Source organism: Perna viridis, chromosome 11 (assembly GCF_037379345.1).
Source record: "Perna viridis isolate PV_CMFRI_1.1 ecotype Kerala chromosome 11, ASM3737934v1, whole genome shotgun sequence".
Taxonomy (NCBI): Eukaryota; Metazoa; Mollusca; class Bivalvia; order Mytilida; family Mytilidae; genus Perna; species Perna viridis.
This window is the reverse complement of record NC_142455.1, coordinates 10,837,111-10,860,202: the sequence shown is the minus strand read 5'-3', so window position 1 is coordinate 10,860,202 and position 23,092 is coordinate 10,837,111. Positions and strand designations below refer to the sequence as shown.

The following is a 23,092-nucleotide window of genomic DNA, read 5'->3' as shown; positions in this document are numbered from 1 at the left end:
GTATACGTCCAGGGAACGTCACTAGACAATTTTTATGCAGCATAAAAAATTGCTTTCAACTAATGTAGCTTGTATCAAGTACGGGGGGGGGGTACCTTAACAGGCAAAAGGGTACGGGTGTGCGGCCCTGAAAAGTTTATTCACCCCATTCATACATTGTATATTCTGACATTGAAAACATTGAAAAACGGACACCCATTTACATATATGTAATGCATTAATGTAACCCATTCATATATATGCACGGCATTTATCAGTATTTACATGTCACAGCAGGGTGCTGATCAGAACCTAAGACATTGTATCTAAAGAAATCATTATCATGTCAGAGCTATTTGGACCGATCTCTTCCTTCTTAGCAATTAAGTGTTATCTTTATTTACTTTCAGATTTTAAGGATGATTTAATTGATGTCAAGTCAGTAACCACGCGTAACTGTATAGCCTTTAAATGTTAACCCCAATCACAAATACTGCAACTAAAATTCCTACCCTTTTCATATATCACTAATCATAAAAAGTTAACCGATATGGGCCGAACATCTCTACCTATCCATTGAACTTAAGTTACTCCCACCCTCTCCCCCTGGTATCAAGCGAATATCCGAGCGATGCAGATACGTTAAAGATACTTTATCGGTAATTCGAGTAAAACTCTTGTAATGTGTACTTGCTGATAATGCTCGGAGCGGCTAACTAACTTGATACACGAAATTACTGAATCAGTTTGCAATAAGCATGCGCCAATTACCCGCGTAGAGATTCCATTTTTGTGGAGGCCAATGAAATCAGCTTTACTATGACGTTGCAACGACTGGCAAATTTTTACTTGCAACCCGTTACCGTTACTCTGAACAATAGTTTGTAAAAAATACAGAAGAAAATGCGGTACATGTATACAACAATATAACAAATTTCTTGAACATTTTTTTTCCTGAATTGGTATAATAAATCAATACGGTATACTATTCTGAAATCACAACGAAAATTTGCTACATTCTTACATATTCATGTAAATCGTCTGCTCTTGCGCAGAAGTATAATAATGTGGTAAAAACTATGATGTTCTTAAGTACATAGCTGCTGTTTATCTTGTCTTGTAAGCTAGTTACTATAAAGTACTATTTTAAAATAAAACGTAGCGCATGGATGGTAACCAGATGTTTATCTTCCTTTAGAATTCGATCGATTTGTACTACGCAGGAGTGCCTTTATTTTCATGAGAACTGGCAAAATCGTAACTCGGTCACCATTGTAGTGTTTATAATCTTTAAAATAATCCTGATAATAATGCACATATATTAACTAATTAATCTTATGGCTTGCCAACCTTCCCCTGTTACGCTGCTTCCTCAACTGACATACGTACTAAATTTTGACTGGACCGTATCACAAATCATGACAATCAGAGGTCATCCGATATAATTAAAGTAGTCCCAATTTAATTATAGCTTTTGTGTAATATTTCTAATATATTTCAGATAACGAGCATCATTTTCTTTTGTGAATAGCAAATTACCGATAAAAGAAATAAAGACCTTTTGTTTTAGACACTGACTTCATCACGTATAATAGCCCGAACGGGCATATATGATATGAACCGTGATAAAGTCACTATCAAAAATAAAATGCCATTTATTTGTATATTACATGTATAAGCGCGTTGAACACACTACCGGTACGTTTGAAATGCGACACAGACATGCAAACGCCACAAGACTATTTGATTTCATGTTGGGCGTTTGACGGGCGTGTATAAAACGTGCGCTTGACGTACTCGCGGGTTACCCCAACGCTCTTTGAACGTATAATATGTTCCAGAATGTGTAAAAAAAGCTTACTCCGATATTTACCTAAACTTGTGCTGACATCTGTGCTGACAAATGCATGTGCACAGAATTGACATGTAAAATAATGTATAGAAAGACCGAAGTTTGCTCGTTTTGTCATTACACAAGACGAGTAAGGAGAGCTTATATCTTATATGGCTTTGCAGCATATAAAACACATCGACACGAATATACATAATAATCTACAGAAAACTGAAAGGCGTTGACGAAGAGGACAGGGGAGACGGTAATGGCAGCTACCATTGGCATCAATTCATACCAAAGTTCTGGGCTTTACATTGATTTATCCTTGACTCCTACGAAATGTTCTTCCGCCCCTATTTTCAACAATGTATATCAACTTCTTAAATGGAACAAAGGGGCCTGGAGGGTTGTATAGTTGAATAATAAATGGATACGGAGTAAACTAGTATGTTCATTGCATTTCGCAAAGAACCATAAAAGCCTGGATCGGAATTAGCTGCATCTTTCGACATCTTTCTTCTGGATCGTCTTATGCTGGTATGAAATATTCATGGAGAGTCCTAGCCAACATATTTACTAAAATTATCAGGGAAGTTTGTTACGTCATAATTGAAGAATATACGGATAAGGTGATGCCTTCACCGAGTTTTTCAGACAAATGGAAAGCTATCGCCGATCATTTTATGCACATATGGCATTTTCCACATTCATGTGGAGCACTGGATGGAAAGCATATCGCCATTAAGAAATCGGTACACTCATTGTCTTTTTACCACAACTGCAAAGGATTTTTTTTTCATAACCCTCTTAGCCTTGGTGAATGCGGACTACAAGTTCATCTACGCAGATATTGGTGGTATAAGATATTGTATATTTTCAGAATATTTTAAAACATTGTAGATTTGTCATTTTCCGGGCATTTTGAAACCTACTAAAATTGGTGGAAATAGTGAATGTCGTGCTGTTAAAGAACAATTTATGCCCGAGTAAGAAAACAAAAATGAACTTTTAACTTAAAAGTATCTCCATCAAATGGTATCTGAGCACATTGTAGTCAATTTGTTTCTCCATGCACAATTTCATTGATTTAACAATATATAAATGTACATTACTTGTCATAAATAATATGTGATGGATTTGAATGCGTAATACTTCATGAACTTCAAAATTATACAATATCTAAGTATGGTTATTGGTCTCCCTCCGCTTAGTACATTTTGAACCTGAAAAGTTTGATAATGAATACGATGTAAGAGAATAATCGAGAAAGTATACCCTATTATTGAGAGTACTTAGAACTTTGTATATTGAACATTACATGTGCATTGATTTTTATACATTTCAGAAAATAGTGCCTATTCTAATACTCAGATTTATAACGAATCCGAATTTAAATAAGCAACGGAGGACTGACCTATTGGTTTTCCTGATGCCGAACCTCTCCCACATGACACTGAAAACGTCCCCTACTATATCATTGGAGATGATGTATTTGGTCTACGAACAACAGTGATGAAAACTTGCTCTCACTGAGCGATGGAGAGGAAAGAACGAATAGTTATAGACTACTGGTAACAATTGGTTGGATAACTGGACTAACCGGGCGATTATCTGGACTATGATCGACTCTTACTCTCTCCGCTTCATTTCAAGACTTATGCTTTTAGTCATTACCGCAGCCTCTTCCACGTTATCTTCCTTTAGGTCGCATCACGGAATGAAGAAAGAAGAAATGTGGGGGAATGTATTAAGACGGGAATTTAAAAGCATGAAATCGGAAATGACACATATCCCCAACAATAATACATCCCAGGTACGCCCAAAACACGCCAAAGCGTTCGAAGTAAGTTCGAGACGCGCAACACATACGTTCTAGGCACGTTCATGTTGTTGACCTATTTTCCTACGTCACTTAAACCCCAGAAATACGCGCACATTCGCATGGAAACGTTTCACTAACCCGAAACAAACGCTTGTATACGCCCTGCGTACGTCTTAGCACTCCACATAAGAATCATGCAAAATGTGATTCATAGTTGGAAAACCTACGTATTTTTATTTTTGATATTTTGTTGAAAATGTTACAGTTGACAGAAATTAACACGTTGCTTTTCATATATACCGTGCTCTAGGAGATAAAAAATATATAGAATGTGCTGTAGAATTAAAAATTAAGGGCGATAACTCTGTAAATAACACTAAAATACAATAGAAAGCATTGGAAATTCAACGTGAATTATCTCTTAAGAGCAGACAGATTGGAATGAATACATGAATACGTATGTAATTATACATTTCATCTTACATGTATATGCCTATCAAGCAACTTAATAACAAAAATTATGATGTTCAGCCTTTTTTAGGTGTATCTCAATTTACAGACTGTGCATGATTCTTACAAATACTGCTACTTAACAATACTCTGGAGGCTCATTTAATACGCTACAAAGATGATTGACAGGTTGGATACTTTCAAAACTATCAGCGTGTTTGTGGCATATTAGATTTTTTCACGCGTTGCAACTACAAGCCAATGTGTAACGCCGGCTTAATCAAGGGAAAAAAGACTATATCATTTTGGTAATTTTAATTAAATTTTCACTGAAAAGCACTGAATATGAACATTGCAAGGACAGATAGCTCGGTCAAAATCTTCATTTTTCTAACATTCTATTGAAAATTTTCTGAGCAAATCCAGTGAAGCAGAGATCAAATAATGGTCTTTTCAAATAGAGAAAGTATTCTTGAGTGAAATTATCTTGTCAGATCAATAAGCTTTTGACATGCATGTTTCGGATTTTTCCTTTTTTGCCTGATTCATATAAAAACTTGCATTTAAAAAACCAAATTGTTCTCACAACACGTTGGCGAAATGTATTGTCACGGTCAGATGTTGACAATGTATGGACATCAATTAATTACAATATTATATTAAAATCTAGCAGTTCCTCTTTTTGTATGAAAGGTTTCTCCTTTAAATATTTTAGTAATAGTATTTTAAGCCAGATATATCTCGAGTATTTCACATCCCTTGACAATTGTAGATTTTGAAAATCCAACAATACACAGGATCAACTCTTAGCGAGAAATCTTATTTTTAGCAATGACGATAGTTGGTTTGCTTCAATTTGTACGATTTGAGACAATTTGAGGTTACATTAATTATATTATTTATCAAAGAAGAAGTACTTGTTGTATAAGAAATAAGTATCCATAAACACAATTTTAAATTTGAGGTCACATCAATTGAGTAGTGTTACACGTGAAATATGTATCCAAAACCACTATTTTAACTCATCTACAATGTAAGACCAACGGATTCATACCAAATACCAACAATTGGAAAGATTTCTGAACGTGGTTAACACGATTACACGAAAACAATTCGCACGTTATTCTCTAAACTGGGAATTTTAAACGTGCATGGTATGTATTTTGTAACTTCACCGCGGCAAGTAACCACAATTTAGTTTTGCTGGATAAGTTTTTCATTACTATGGTATGACAAGTAAAATATGCCACCACAAAGTACAAAAATGATGATTTTTTTTATTTGAATTGACGCTGAATTGAAAAAGTTGAACTCCAATGACTAGTTCTCTCGTATCAGTCTATTTTAATGCCAGAGTTATCTCTCTTTGCAAGAGTTATTTGACCGGCTAGGTTCATGTACAAATTACAATTAAGATGTAGAAAACCAAATATTATAGTTTTTTATTAACCAACTACCCAAAATACGATAAAATATGCCTAAAACTGACCAACTGATATGAATTCAAACCGGGCATCTATACGGATAAAAAAAGAGGGCTAATATGGATCAAAGCAGGGCCAATACTGCATCATAACTTCCGGTCATTTGATACCACCATTTTGAATTAGATATTATCACTTCATTATCCTGCTGGATTATTTATGCATATGTACCTAAACATGTATTTAACCAAACAAATAAAAAAGTTAAAATAAGGTAAGAAAACTTGATTTTGATTTGGCGTATCATTCAAATACAACGACAAGCTCTAAGGAACTTCAGACTAAATATAAAAACATACATTATGTAACATACACCAGACAAATTAGAATCAAAGGATGTGCACATAGAAAACAAAACAAAATGGAATCCAACATAACTATGATATGCAAACTAATAATTTATTACACCTTGCAACCCTATTATAATGCCTAAAACAAAAGAGCAGAATATAATTTCAATTGCACATTCGTGCTTTCAGAATTGTGTTATTTCGGGAACTTTGATCACCGACACTAAAAGCTGCAGAAATCTTCCATTTATACAAAAAGGATATTTAAGACTGATTAATGCAAATAAACGTACATGTTCTTGGTAAAATACGAAAACAACTGTTCTACAAATCATCTAGTCGAGTTGGTTAATAAAATTGTCAATAAATATGTAATTTGATATTAGCATATTTATAACATTTGAATAATTTATTTGATTCTAACGTTGAATTGTACTGTTAGTATATATCTTCATCTAAAATACATTCAAATACACAGTTTTGCAATGTTCAATTGCTCTGAACTCTGTGAATTTTTAATTTATGTGGGAAGATTTAATACTTAATATTTTTTGCAAAATATTTCACCGTTAAATTTCACGAATCAAACTTGCATAATTTATATACAATGTACTAACCATGGATATTAGAATTGCAGTCTAGCTGAATATTGTTCTGTGTCCAATCTGAAGGTAAATATATATACAGTTATATAATCCGTTATGATATATCGTGCATTAATAATAACAAAAATTATTGTTTGTATGTACGCTATATTTTAAAATCAAAGTACCGATGAACTGAGTCATTCAGAGGCGGATCCAGATTTGAATTGCGGTGAAATTTTTTTTCTTACCGATTTGGGGTGGGGGGCGTACGCCCGGCGCGCCAGTCCTGGCCTTGGACCCGCGCCTGTCATAAGATATAGAACCTTGGGTATGAAATTCTGCTAAATTCATTCCTATTCTCTCCTTAACTCTCTAAGAATTTTAGAATGTCAATTACGGTATTGATAAATGTATAATGGATTCATATTGACCCCTGTTAAGACTGTTTCAAGGAATTATGGTTTGTTGTAAATGTAATTTTGAAAAGACAAAACTATTTCAGAGGAGTTTATTTAATTAAGTACCATTCTGTATAGGAATCAGGCAATGAGTGACACATCATTTTTTCTCAATGTGGTCCTTTGTGCCTCAAATATTACAATACATCTAGAAAACAACTGAAAAACTATTTGAATTTATCCTGAAGCATCTGTGACTTAAAGATATTTATTTGACTGCTTATATAGGGCAAATGTGCAGGACAATTTCCCCGCCATTTTTCCATAGTGCATTTCAACTAAATTTGATCTATGAATTATATCTTGATCATTACGTCTGGAGGTTATGAGGTATAAATACTTGGATAATGCAATAAAACTTTTTTTCTTCATATGTCACATCTTAATATACACAATTTGCCTGATACTTAAACGGAGAATAACTTAATATTTACATGTATTCATACGCTAATCTCGTAATACAGTGGAATTATGTAATATATTTGTGATTGCAAAACTTTTATTCCAAAACTTTCAATTATCTCTTGCCAAAAAGCTGTTTTGTTGATAAATTATAATGTATAGATATAATTATACCATGGAAGTATATTATGTAGACATTATACTTCCATGATTAGGCGAATGAAATGGCGGATATTCAATGTGTTTGGTCAAATTGAAACTTCCTTTTAAAACACGTTATATCAATCAGTAAGCTCTTGATGTCAAAGGTCAATCATGATAGGGTTGAACTTGTCTAAACCGAACCACTTTTGGTCTTTACAATATGTTCGCTTTAGAAAGAAACATTAACATCAATTTAAATGTCTCTGGTTTAGACACGTGTTCGTTTTACCAAGGTTTAGAATATATCTGAACTGATATTAAGGCACTTCGAAAAGTGTTTGATTTGGACAGGTTTCCGGTTTATTCCGGATTCGGTTTAGACAGGTTTCCGGTTTATTCAAGATTCGGTAAAGACAGGTTTCCGGTTTATTCAGGATTCGGTTTAAATAGGTTTCACTGTAGCAGCAAATTAACGCAATGGTGGACCACCATAAAAAATTATAATAATAATTATAAAAAAAAATAATAAAAGGTTTTGAGAACTTTTATAAATAGCCATCATTATCTAAAGTTAGTTATTAAAGACTTCTGAATTAAAGTGCCGTGCATAAAACTAATTCCCCGTTAAACATGTAAAATTTGGTGCATTCTTTATTCGAAGTAACATTTCTTAGTGAATACATCGAAATAGTTTTCGGTTTTAAAGAATTGTTTCATTTAATGCCTCATTCTTACAAAGACTGGTATTTAATCTTACTTGCACATACAAATGGACGATTATTCATACAATCGTCGTCGTGAAGTCGGAAGTTTGACACCCTTAGAAGTCCACAATTTTTATCGTTTGGTTGGTCACTGTCCCACCACTCTGATAGTTGCTGTATAGCGCTACCATCTGACCAGGTGAACTGTGTATTTTTGTAAATTCCTACCCATACGTACTGATCAGTTATGTCCCTGAAATCAAAATCACACCGGACAAGCGTGATGCCTAGAAACTTTCAAGAGGTAATACTATAAATGTATTGATTTTCGCGGTATCCTTATTTTCGTTATTTTAGCGGGGGACAGAAAAACGCGAAATCGATCTTTAACACTATATAAGGTTTTTTTTTAAAACGCGAAATTGTTTTGGGAAAATTAGCAACCGAAAAACTTAATTCTTTTACAGTACCTTTCAAAAAAAAAGATGACAGCACTGTTCAAGCTACAGACGAGGAGTGGAGTATGATAATTTTTTTTTCCTCTGAGAAGGAAGGGATTTCAAGCATGGTACTTGTAGTTAGGTTTTGCTCAATTTTATACCATGATATTCATATTCATAAAGCTTTATGATGAAGATTTGAGTTAAAACTTTCTAAACCGGATGTATGGAAAAGGGAGACATGGGACATGTATTCTTTGTTGCAGATCTGAAATATTTATTAAATCTACAAACTATCAAAAATATGACTGATTTGGATGGAATCTTGGTTTAAGCACAAATTAAGTAGCACTCCAGCTAAGAATCATGCAAATGGTTGGAAAGCCTACATATTTTTATTTTTGATATTTTGTTTAACATGCTTCAGTAAACAGAAATTATCACCTGGTTTTTTCGTATAACCCGTGCTCATAGGAGATAAAAATTGTATAGAATGCACTGCAGAATTCAAAATTAAGGGAGATAACTCTGTAAATGACACTCAAATACAATGGAATCTATTGAATTTTTAATGTTGATTATCTCTTAAGAGCAGGTAGATTTGAATGAATAATTACAAATTTTATAATATAGACCCATAAAACAACTTAATTACAAAAATAAAAATATGTAGGTGTGTGGGGTGTATGGGGTGTATCACATTTTTCAGATTTTGCATGATTCTTACAAGGACAGCTACTTAAAAAATAAAATGAGAAACAAATTTAAAAATAAAAAAGGCAACTGGTCCAGCTTGCTGAATATTTCTCGATGTTCCCCAGCCTTAAATCTTGAATCCACCCAATGATGTGTAGTCACTGGCGCCTTAAAACCAGATAGCCTTGTGTAGATGGAGCTCGTAAACCTTGGAGGGTAGCCCATCTAGGAGAAGGAAAACTCGGATCTAAAAGCTCCGCTGCCTTGCAGCTACACCCTTTGACAAGGGAAAGGCTTCAGAAGACAACCTCGAGGAAAATCCAGAACCAGGAATCTGTAACTTCCTTCCTGTACTTCCAGGATCAGAACTTTTGTTCAGAAGCTAAGGGTGACCCCGACGGAAACCCTAGAGTGCTGAAGACGGAATTGTTAGGTGATACAGCGCCCTCGAACAGACCACAACACCACACACAAACAGCCAAAATGACACTCGAAACCATGAACAGGTGCAGTGCCGGCCTCTCTGTCTCCAAGGAGCCCAACCAATGCTACTGGAGGTACCTTAGTTTCGTCTTGTGGAGTCAGGGGACAAACAAGGAGAGCTACGGACCATAGAAAAATCAAACCGAAATGAAAAGAGCAACCACATTGAGCAGGGGAATGCAGAAGGGGTATCAAACAAGGGAGAAGAACTTCAACACCTTCTTAGTTCATGAAAACAATGTGAACACCTGCTGTATTGAAGGAACACATCTGCAAGAGGACAAATCTTTTAAGATCAGAGGATACCAAGTCTTCAGGAGTGATAGAAAGGAAAGAAAGAAAGGTGGTGTAATGACTCTTGTAAGAAACAACATTAATGCCTTAGAGACAAAAAAGTTTATGGAGGAAGCAGAATACATTGAAATCAAAGCAACTGTTGGGGAAAGCTCGTATAACATCGTTAACTTCTACTGTCCCAATGATAACAAAGTTGGGGGTATAATACCATGGACAAAAGAGTGGAGACCATAGAAGACTGGCAGGATGAAAACCACCTTATCCGTGTCAACGACGCCACTGACGCGCCTACTTTTTATTCTCGTCGATGGCATACAACCACCACACCAGATCTAGCTTTATGTACTGACTATACACACCAAAAAATCAGTAAAAAGGTATGTGACCAGTTAGGAGGCAGTGATCATCGATCTGTCATGATATCCATTGCAGAAACAGCAACATCTGAAAATGCTCAGCTACCAAGATGGAATTACAAGAAGATAAGTTGGAGTATGTGTCAAGCTAGAACAGATGAACTTACAAGGGACATAGCAATAGATTTGTTTGTTTGTTTGTTGGGGTTTAACGTCCGAGCAGCAATATTTCAGCTATATTCAGACGACATAGCAATAGAGGGAAAGAATATTAACAATGTGGTGAAAGCATTCAACACTGTTGTATGAAAGGCAAAAAAGGAAAGTATACCAAGAGATATAAGAAAGAATTACAAGCCATACTGGTCAAGTGAGATACAGGCAACACACAAGGCACTCACAAGGGCAATTAAATCCCAGTCAGGAAAATAACATCAATGTAACCATTCAGACTACAGTTCCGTTACTCAGTGCCAAAGATGAACAATCAAACATCGTCAGAAAGACCGTAACAATGAGCATGCTGGAAGAAGAGAATCCATCAGAATTGTGGGCAAGAGTTTACACAGACGGTTCAGCCACAAATGCAACAACAAAAGGAGGGACCGGTATCTACATAGAATACCTAAATGGAGAACAACAGGAGTACATTGCTCCAACTGAAGAACACTCATTCATGCGGCAAATTACATCAAGGAAAACGCAGAAAATATGCAAGTAGTATTCCTAACAGAAGCCCTCTCCGTAATACAAGCACTGACCAACAACAAACTACCACAACTTGAAAGAGCTGTTTATTTCATCAAGAGCCTTAAAACTGCCATACAGTGGATACCTTCATATTGTGGAATCAACGGAAATGAAAAAGAAGATAAGCTAGCAAAGGAAGGCTTTCAACAACAGAGATGAAGACCATCATCAAATCTCTGCACGAACCCCTCAGAAGCAAGATAGCTACCATCAACTAAAAAGATCTGAGCAAACTACAATATTCAGGCTCAGGACAGGACACAACAGACTCAACCAACATCTGTAGGGAGTTTTGAATGTCATACCATCACCTATGTGTCCCTGTGGAGAAGCAGAGCAGAATACAGATCACTTTCTGCGGACGTGCAAGTTACACCAGGCACAGAGAGAGAAGATATGGGATAAACCAACCCCCATTACAGAGAAACTGTATGGACCTGTTGAAGACCTACAGAAGACGGTCAGATTTGTTGAGGAGATTGGCATTCAAGTGTAATGGCGAACAACAAGAAGAAGAATGATGTGTAGTCAATATACTTACTCCCTTTTTGCCCGTACATATTCCTTAAAAATTCGGAACTTCTCAGGAGTGTTTGCTACACATAACTCACTATTCGACTTGGCACACTGTTCTTTGGCTTCATTAAAGTTTAATTTCTGTGCAACATGTAATTCAAATCCTGAAAAGTTATAAATCGCGTATTATAGTGGGTTTTTCATATTGTGGTTGTACGATTATTATTATTGATGTGTTTTTGATTGACTTGTTATGCTGCTTTTATTTCATTACTTCAAATGTTCATAGACCAGTACTCAGTATTTCAGTACTTTGATTTACCTTTAACTATACATGTGCAGTATGTACATGTACCTGTATGTTTTGATATTAGACAGTACATGTGTTTTACTTATTTATAGTATGCTGATTAGAGTGAGACACTGACCTTATATAGTTCAGTTTTTGGAGGAAATTTTCTATTGTTGGTTAGAAAGTTCTTTTTGGTCGGAAGCCATATTTTTTCTCATAGTTTGGCTTACATTCACTTAACTAACTTTCTAGACCCTTATTTCGGAAGATTGAAATTTTCAGTGTGAAAGTGCGAAATTATGGTAAACTTGATAAATTAGTTAAAATTATATGAAATTAATTCCACATTTAAAAAGTTAAAACTAAAGAAGTTAAAAATAATATTAACAACTTGACTTAGATGAATGTGTTATTTGATAGACTCTTATCATAATTGAAGTGTAAAATCATATATCTGACAGTTTTACATATTTATATTTCATTGTTTTATTGATAAAAGCATTTGAACTAGACATATTGTGGTTATGGGAAAACATGACTTATGATTGCTGTTTTTATTGTGTAGATATCCACGCATTTGTTAGAATAGACTAGATCAGTAGTAACTAGATGATATTGGATGAATCATTTGCATCACATGTGAGGTAAGGTATTTAGTTTCAATATAGATGTTATAACATATGAATTTTACTATTTCTATCAATTACTTAATTTACGTCTTTTTACTCTGCTCTAGTTATTGTATTTTGTGTAGTGGTGCAAAGTATTATTTTTCACATAGATGTGCAATAAACTTCACCCTTTAGTTTTGAGCTATGTCATCTCAGGTATACATTTTATACGCCCCCGAAGGAAGCCTAAATGGCTGTATAATCAACTGGGTCCTGCATACTTATGGGCAGAAAAAGCATCAATATCCGGTTCATGCATGTGAAATCGGGAACTTAAAAACAGTATTACGGCAGCTTCATTTTCGTATACTTTGAATGCGATTGAGAACCACACCAGTCTAGGAAACATTAGCTGGCTTCGATGATTAAATATAAATCGAATCTAAGCTATTTCCAAGATAGGGATGTTCAAAACATGGCACCACAATGTGTACGAAAATGATGCAATACGGCTTAGTACAGAATGCATAAGGACAATAAAACCAGATATCATATCAAATTTCACTATTTTGGAATTTAATAACACGGCTGACAAAAATAATGAAAGGACTTAGGTTTTTGAATTCATATGTTCCACCTTTCTCATATTACCATTATTTGTTTAATGTAACTAGCGTATCGTCGAAGTTCGTATACATTTAGTGCCATGAATTGGTCATTAAAAGATGTTAGAGTTACTTTTCTTTGCACTTGATTTATAATGTTACTTTTGTTTTATAGGGAATTTAATCTTGCATTAAGAATCACGTGTCATTCAACTCCCCGTTAGAGCTAGTCGGAGCTTCAATCGCATAAATGACATATTTTTCATTGTCAAATTGAATACCCTTACAATGTTAGTACTGTAGTGAAAATGGCATATATGGCACTTTCTGTTCAGTACAAAAATATCCAAAAAAAATTCTAGGCAATAAATAATACGAGAAGTCAAAAAGGAAACTCTTATTTATGTAACGAAAGGCAATATCAAGGCAAAAAACAAAACGTTGCCTGATTCTACCTTAATGGTCCCGACTTAGCATTTCTCACAAAAATGGTGGGATAACCAGTTGTTAAGCGCGCTAACACCAACCCAAAACCGTTTCCATTACGATTAGATGTTAAACAGCGTATGAGGCCTATTATTTTTATCTTGTTCCAAAAACCTGTCTGTCAGAAATCGATTGCGTATAAAGAAATCAGAGAAGTGACCACTATTTGTAGCTCTGGCATACCTTAACAACTGAGAATTATAGTGACCACTACTTGTACCTCTGGCATACCTTCACAACTGAGAATTATAAATTCCATATGCTGGGGAAGCTAGTATATTACTGCACGTTAAAGGCAATTATAATTTTCAAAATCAAAATTGTTCCGTGCTTGTGCTGAGATGAATACTGTCTCAGTTTTGAAGGTTAATGTCTAAAAATGGTGCCGAGGAAGTGGTGTCAGTAGTCTCTACAATTTCTAGTTTTGACGCATAAATACAAGGAAGCCGTTCTTCAGATAGACAAAGTTATGATATTGGTATATTAAATCAGATTTAGCAGTATTGTGCTTTAAATTGGAAAACAATGTTGCTAGAGACTTTGTTCGCAGAATCAACAACACTATTTTTAATGATGGGAGAAGAGACATTTATATACTGACTTTGGTTTACCATTCATGCGGTTGCGAACGCATCGTTGTTCCAAAGACCGCGCTCTTGTGTAATCTGCAACTGCGTTCATTATGGTTTCAAAATTATGGTGCCAGTTTACTTGTGGCAGTTTAAGACATGAAATATCACTTTTCGGAGATGCTCATTTTTAACAATGTTCAGATGGTTGTGATGATATGACAAAAAAAAGGTTGTAAACAAAAGGAGATTTAAAATGGAGGTACCTTTCTTCACTTAGATCCTGCAATTTATTCATTATTGAGATTATCGTGGGCAATGGTTCTGTTGTGATTGTAGAAAACAATAGAAATAGATCGATTTTTGAAATAAAGAAAATTACTCACATGTACTGGTCAGAACAAAACAATAATTGTTATTTTAAATTTCCCTTTTAGAAACCTCCTACACGAACAATACGGAGATGACAATTTAGAAAATCTTCATCCGTGTTGGAAGCTCCATACAAGCAGACGACAGCTTTGATGTCAACGTTCGAAAAAGCAATGCAATCCGTGATAAACATTTTTCAAACATACTGTAAAATGTGAGCTTTTCGTTTTTCATAACCCAAAAGCAATATCTTCGTTTCCCCCATCAAAGCACGGATTTCACCATTGTCTCTGACTTTATACAACGTTCTTATACCTAATGTGACATCTGCAATGCATGTCGGAGTTCTATACTCGACTCTAGGTTCAGATCAATGGACCAAACGACAAAAGCCTGTAGACTACTATGTTCAATCGCTATATCTGTTATGAATTCTGGATGCCATCCATCTATGTTAAATCCGTTGACATGTTCGTCTATCATACTTCATATGTGTTACAGGGAAGCCCTTTACGGATGTGAGCTTTGGAATACACTGTCTCAAACCGAACTATTAATGCTAGAAAGAGCTCGCCGTTTTATCTGTAAAATTCCACATGGCATTGGTCTCCCACAAGGTACTCGATCAGACAAATGTACTAGTCTTCAAGGATGGAATACTTTGGAAAGTATCATGGACAAGAGCAAACTTTTATTCTTTGGCAGACTTCGCAGACTTCAACCTAGTGCTTTACCGAAGCGAATTATGATTACTAGACTTATGGAACACAAACATATGTGTGTGTCTGAACAACTTGGATTCATCCCCGACATCTATCGAATCGCCCTGAAATATGGGTTAGCAAATTTTATAGTAGACTTTGCAAACTCTGGCACTTTCTAGTCCAAAAGACAATGGTCAAGTATTGTTCGTAGCCATATCAACAAACACTGAGCAAACGCTGTGGTATGGAAGGGTTTCGTCGGATCCGAACTTTAGTACGTTCACCAAAATACACCCCATGATTAAACCACATAGAGCATGGACAGTTCTCAAGCAGTTTCCTGAATTTCGTGACAATGTGAAATATATAACAGACCTTTGTTGTATGGTGAGACCAGAACCATATCAACTGCTCGGTCTGAGATAAGTGTGAAACATTTTTTCACAACCTGATTGAACATTTACTGGTGTCATGTGATCATGTCAGCAGCGAATGAGACGATTTATAGAGGGATATCATCAATATCAACCCAATCCAGTTTAGTGTATTCTTGGATAATCTTTCTTCGCTTGACTTAGCGTGCACAATACTTTCATGCAACACTTCATTTAAACTCGAAAGTGGTGAGGTGGACTTTTTTTCCAAAATTTGTGTATTATACGACTTTAAAAATTTGTAAGAGACTCAAAAGTTAGAATTTTGACAGATGAATCTGTTATGAACACTTTACCTGAATAATGACTCCCTAGTAACTTTCCCCTCGTTTCATTTTTACAAAAAAAATATTATTATTTTTTTTTGCTTCGTACAGTATATATTTTTTTATTTGCCAGTATACTCTCTTGTGAAGAGGAAATAAAGATATATATTGAACAGAATGAGCTTCGTATCGGTACATATTTCAATTGACAGTATGTTTCCGTTTAAAATTGGCAACGATTTAATGACCAGAAAGACTAAGTAACGGGTAATAACCAAAATTACCGAAATGCTAAAAACGAGGTTAAAGTCAAAAGAAAAAATAGGGAACTACAAATGTCCTGACTCGGTACATGTATTCCTACGTTCTCCATGCAGCGGTAGATGTTCATTCTCTTTTACTAACCGTCATACACAGGCCTTTCGAAATTCAGACGTCGTCTGACACTTCAAGATTCTCGCAGAGGCGTCTGGAGTGAGTTTCGAACGTCAGACTCTGTTCGGAGCTTGGCATTTCCAATGGAAAAGGTTGGTAAATAATATAATGATACTTACCGGAAAAGAACTGCTTGTATCCGCAAGTGTCTTCATCGATCTGTCCATCGTTATCATTGTCCTCCATGTCACCAGCCACCATTGGTTTAGTCACAAATATTTCCTAAAATGTTTATCACAGTGTAAAACTGAAACCTATCTAAACCAGTCCCTGTTTAAACTGAAAATATACACAACTCCGCCGCACTTTTCCGCCTGTCCTAAGTCAGACATTCCTGGCCTTTGTACATCTTGTTTCGTAACCACTTTCAGGTTACTTTTATGTTGCTTGAGTCTTTTTTTTTTTTTTTTTTTTTTTTTTTTTGGGGAGGGGGGCAGCTGAAACCTGCCCAAATGGTGTGAGGGGTTCCTCGTCGTTCATTGAAGACCCATGGATGGCATTTAATTGACATTTTTCATTCCGGTGGGGTTGTTGTGCCTTTGACATATTTACCATATCAATTCTCGTTTATAAGTTAAACTAGGATAAGATATGGATTATGAAAAAGAATCATGAAGGCGAAGCCAATTTAGCGTACATTTCCTTTTTAAGTGGTCATTGCTGATCAATGATAAGCTGTTAAAAAGGAATTAATATGCTTTTCACACCCTCTTAGTCTAAAAGAAGATAGATTAAGGTAAAATAAATTTGATCCTTTTTTTTAAATTGCATTCAGTTTTCAGAATATTATTACATGTGGTTTCTCGTTGAAAAAGGCCTTATTTGTACTTGCAATTCAGAATTTTTTCCATTTGACAATCGTCAATAGTACATTTTTTTTACAGAAATATCAAAATCTTGCTTTTTAAGGGTTTAGTAGTAGTCTTAGTAAGAATCATGCAAAATATGAAAAACGTGATACACCCCCAAAAAGGCTACATATTTTTATTTTTGTAATTAAGTTGTTTTATAGGTCTAAACTATGAAATGTGTAATTATTTATTCAAATCTACCTGCTCTTAGGAGGTAATCAACATTAAAAATCCAATAGGTTCTTTTGTATTCGAGTGTCATATACAGAGTTATCTCCCTTAATTTTGAAATCTACAGTGCATTCTATATGTTTTATGTCCTAAGAACACGGGTTATATGAAAAATTGAATGTTTATTTCTATTTATTATGGCATTTCAAACAAAATATCAAAAATAAAAATATGTAGGCTTTTAATCCATGAATCACATTTTGCATGATTATTAGCTGGAGTGCTACTTAAAAGGAAGACAAAATATATCGTTGCATTATCTCACAACCTAAACCAAATGGCTGTTTCAAAAAGTGCATACAATGTACAAAGAATAAGTATTTACAGTACAACCTCTCTAAACCGAACCCCTTTCGGACTGTAGAATTCGGTCGGGGTGGACAGGTGTAGGATTTAACCAGGTTCAAAATGACACAGACACAATGGGACCTCAGGAGTTGTCTGGTTTAGGCAGGGTTTCGGTTAATTCAGGGTTCGGTTTAGACAGGTTTCACTGTATATGTAGCTTCTACATCTAAACAGAAAAACGAATAGCGTCACAGTATTGTTAGATCCTACATGCAGTGACTGAATGGAAAAATTGATAGGTTTAATTTTAATTAGATTGCCTGTTTCTACATAATGGAATGAGTAAAACAGTATGGACCTCCTTACAATTTTTCAATAAGATTCCATAAAAGAAATATTTTAGTTGGTTTAGGGAGTTATGAACTTACTGTTTAGTATATGGGTAAAAAGAACCAAAAAGCACGTATTTCATTATAATTAAAGAGGTATACCTAGGGTAAGGGACATAACTCTTAAAAAGCATTGGAAGGTTTGTATTCAACATTTTACATGAATCTTATGTAAGCATCTAACTAACTTGAATTTATTCTGCATCAAACGGAAGCTGGAGAGGCTTTGGTGAAATTGAGTATGATGCAAACATATCACTGATTTCATGAGATATGTCCCTTACCATAGGTCTACCTTCATTCATATTTTAGGTACCGGTATGTTTGTATGGATTGGTATAAAATTTTATCACAAGGGTCATGAGCCATAGAGTAGGGGGTCAGAAATATTAAGCATTTTCTTTAAATTTGTATAAATTGCATATTTCTTGTGTCTTAGAGCAAATATTAAGAATTTTCTGGCAATCTAAATTAAGAGCTGTATCAAGTTTGAATGTTGTATCAATGATTGTTCCAACTGTCATTACATGTATCGACAAAAATACCGAAGCGGGAACAATGGGACACGTACGTCAAAATCCAAATCCATAATCAGAACGTATAATCAGGGAACAAAGTCGATCTACATACATTACATTGTAGCGAACCGAATAAAATAAATAATTTCTAAAAATTGGAGATAAGAAAAGCATGACGTAACACACACACACACACACACACACACACTTAAAGCATTAGCATCATAAACTACCCCCTCCCCCCCAAAAAAAAACAAACCAAAAGAAAACAAAAACAAAAACAAGGAGACTCACAGAGGGACATTAGGTGCAGTAACATTAAATTTTAACTCTTACTTGTTTAGAACTAAAGTGTAATGTTGAATAAATAATATAGGATAAATACCATCATCATTTGTGCCTAAAGGTATAAAAACTCTGGTATTTATCAATTATGGACTTTTAAGGAATTCAATACGTTATACAGGTATATGGACCAGTGAATATATTCAAACGGGTCCATATACATTTTTAACTCATTGACCGAGAAAATTTATATATTAAACATGTAAAAGGTGCATTTGGAAATGATATTGCATATTATGTACTCTAAATTGAGACTCGGCATTTCATTTTCATCTTTGACGAAGCATTTTGAAATTTTGAAGTCGGTCACTATGGCAACGTCGACTTTATGATCGTCTTGAAACCTCAAAATTTACGGCCTCGGCATGTCAAACTTTTCATTCAAATCGGCGCACTTTGAAATTTAGGAGGGAAAATCGATTTCTTTGGCAACGGGAACATTTCGTTTCCATAGTTTTGCAAAAATCATGTTTAGCATATTTAACTCTATCACTGTATTAATTTTCAAGTTCCTTCCGAGACTTCGGAACGGTTTGTATCCGTTTCCATTTTTAAAAACATAGTGTCAATGTATATAAAAATAGAAATAAAGCTTCCATATACATATAAATAAAAACATGACGGTACGCTGAATATCCATTGAATCACATGGCCTTAATAACCCATGAAAATAGAAGAATGCACACCATGTAATATATAAAAATACCATAGTATTAATGTGTGGCCTTTTCCATATTGGCCCTGTAATATGTCCAAGGTATTAATAATGGCCAAGGATGACTACAATAGCCAAGGCAACGCCGAGGGCCATTACAGCCATCTGAGGACATTATTAATACCAAGGGCATGTTACAGGGCCAATATGGAAATGGCCATGCATTGATATTTTTATTAACCAACTTTATTTCAGGACATAGTCAGAATCTATTATCAATACATATTATACATTAATTAAATATAAGTTCATATCTCGATGAATCAAATATTTATGAAAATAAATCATGAAGGTTTCGTTGTCGTTTCCAATAATCCCACCAAAAAATCGTAAATTTATAGACAAGTACAAGATTATACATACCTTATAGATTATAATATGGAGAAATTGCGATCACCAAAAATGAATATTTATGAGCTAATCAATCACGTGAGCAATCGCCCGACAAAAACCATGACTTTTCAGATATCCATAATTTACGGAATATTTGGGTTGTTTCCGTTCTTAGGTTTATTGATACTGTCCTAGCATGTGACCAGGGAAATTTGAAAAAAAAACAACCAAACAAAATGATAATTTGGTAATTTTTTAGGTAAAAACCGTGCTTTTAAGTGCATTTTGATCTGTAATCAAGCTATTTTTAAATGTTATTTTGACAGAGGAGCGCACAAGGTAGGTGAGTAAAAAGAGAAAAGAAATTCAGTTTGAACATTAATTTCAACACCTGGATTCGTGTAAAACAATGAGATTTGACTGCAAATTTCGTCTGAAAATCACTGAAACACGCAAGTCGTCTTTTTTCTTTTGCATTTCTGTATAGAAAAGTATGTGCTCCCGCTTCGAGATTTCATTTTTGTTGCATGCCTTTTCCAATAATACCCCCAAATTGTAAATTTAAAGCTTATGATTAAAGATACCTAATAGTTCAATGTACTTATGCCCAGTACCATCTTTCAGCAACTTTAAGTATTCTAATCTAATTATTTGAATTATTAGGTCACTCTTAATTTAAGTTGTTACTTATTTTAAGAAATGTACGCTATTTTGATTTAGTTCATAATGGCCCAGTATTTATGCCCTGTTTAGAAATTCGTAATGCATGGCTGTGATTTCGTAATGACTGGCTGTAGGAATTTCCGGTTCGCGATTACCAGTTGTCGAAATTTTCGGTTCATAAAGGATGGGCATTTCTATACATATTGTAGTAAGTTGGTTAATAATTCATAGTAAAACTCAGCCTTACCTTCAATACTGGGTTTGAAATATATTGCATATCAATTATAGATGCATCAATCCTATTAACTACAACTATAATCCCATTTGCCTTGCCCAGTGAACATTCTGTGGCATTGAAGGGTACATAAACATATCCTGACAATCCAATAGGTTTATAAATCGGACCAGGATTATCTGTACTGTAAATTGATAATCCTTCAAATTGACATTTGACGGAAAATTCCGTATCATAATATTGCTCGATTGGCGGTACTATCGTCATTTTAGACTGACCGGAAGCCTTTGTAATTATCTGTGCTATCATTATTGGTTTATCTGCGGATATGTGGACTACGTCCCCTGGATAGAGAGCCTTTTGTATCCATTGCGTTGTACTTCGAAGTCTGCTTGTGTGGAATTTGTCCATTTTTACTACAGTGTCATCATATCGTGATATCACACGGAAAATATCGCCTACGTTACTTGCTTCAGATCCAAAAAGAAAGAACGATCTTCCCCAGGTATTAACCGGAAAAATCTGGGAGATAAAAGAAGTAGTAGAATTCCCTGTTCTCACAACAGTTTCCCTTCCTCCAGCGAAAACAACAAGATTTGAGGAGCTGTTAATGGTGGTACCAGTCAAATCACAGGCTTTGCATTCAAATACAGCAATTTGTGAATTTTTAAGCTGAAAAGTGAACTCTTGTCCGTTTTGGTAGTAATTTTCGTTTAGTTTAATTTTGATTGATCTGTCATTCGGTAACTTTACAGACACGTTCGACGTTCCGTCGTTAATTGTGCCTCGTGTCACAGCAACGTAACAAAACCCTAAAATCTGGCAATATGTGACAACGTTGTACTGTGTTCCTGGTGTGTCTAAAGCATAAACAGAAAAAGGCGCCAAATCTTGGTATTGTAGCCGCACGGAGTACTGAAATGGACTTCCGTTTAGTATTACAGATAAATGAATAGCAGCTCCACCTATATTCCCAGCAGATGTTATCTCCCCTGGTTGTAATGTGAAGTTGTGCTGAAATTTGTTACCAGAACATGCACCTTGACTCGGTGTAATAGTTCTATCTCCAACGCGTAGAGTATCAGATGAAATACAATTTGTGGTATTACTGTGCGATTCTATAACCACAGAGACATCTGACGATTCATTTGGTTTCAGGAAAGGGATGGCTATAAACCTTGTATGGACACCTAAGGAAGGCAAATAGTAAATTAAAATAGGCAATCATATTTTACTTGCATTTTACAGTGATATGTCTTTGCAAGATTTGTAGGGAGGGGGTTTCCGGTGGTTAGACATACCTTTTGTTTGCAAATTGTGTTATTTTTGTGCATTAGGGGGGAATGACCGATATTATTTTGTATCCCCCTTTCTGCGCCTGTATTATAGAGCTGTTTGAGCAATATTGTTTTTGCACATAATCGCTTCTCGTGGGTCTTTATAAACATACCACAAATTCCTAACAATATTTTTTTCGAACAAAATGTTTAAATAAAGATGGTCCGTGGAGATCATTTGTTGACTACTAGAAGTGAAACTAGCGAACACAACAACCTTCTTCTGTTACACCATTCGTGCTTTTCTATATTTTATATCTGAATTCAGCGGTTCTGTATGTAAACAGTATAATACCTTTACATGTATATACGTGTATATGAAAATTGGGAATAATATGGTGTAGGCATTGCTTAAATCAGCGAGCACCGTGAGCTTCACCATACATGTACCGTCTGTCCGAGACTCGTAAAAATAATAATGGATATTACAAAGAGTGGGGTCGACCCGGATGGAAATTTTTGCTTCGCAAGTGTAATATTTTTGTTTATATTTAACCAGCAAGCAAGATCAATATTTCTATTTGAAAATCTGTCTTTTTAATTAATGGGGGAGTTTTTCTTCAATAAATGAATAACTTGAACAATTTTTGCCCCCAAAATTCCAACCCCATACCCCACTTTCCCCTCGCTATCACAATGCTCAATAACTTTATAGCCCTTCGCAATACTTAACATTTTTTATCCTTAATGGCAACTCTAGCAACATCCATTTCAGTTTTGG

The 23,092-nt window shown here is 35.0% G+C and overlaps 1 protein-coding gene, 1 long non-coding RNA gene and 1 pseudogene across 2 annotated transcripts in view; 2 read left to right on the top strand and 1 right to left on the bottom strand.

Moving 5' to 3' along the window:
* Positions 1-23,092, bottom strand: part of LOC148602958 (uncharacterized) — a 58,320-nt gene that overhangs the window by 23,047 nt on the left and 12,181 nt on the right. The window contains exons 3-7 of the mRNA XM_088552219.1: positions 21,047-22,224; positions 16,586-16,688; positions 11,718-11,856; positions 8,208-8,407; positions 6,477-6,524 (exon numbers count right to left, since the gene is read on the bottom strand). Of these exons, the coding sequence (XP_088408345.1) occupies positions 6,477-6,524; positions 8,208-8,407; positions 11,718-11,856; positions 16,586-16,688; positions 21,047-22,224 (1,668 nt within the window). The remainder of the gene's footprint in view (positions 1-6,476; positions 6,525-8,207; positions 8,408-11,717; positions 11,857-16,585; positions 16,689-21,046; positions 22,225-23,092) is intronic.
* Positions 2,446-3,346, top strand: LOC148602960 (uncharacterized; annotated as a pseudogene).
* Positions 6,353-16,157, top strand: LOC148602959 (uncharacterized). The gene is made up of 3 exons (XR_015916465.1): positions 6,353-6,530; positions 12,550-12,628; positions 14,693-16,157. It is a non-coding gene; the product is annotated as an uncharacterized LOC148602959 (long non-coding RNA).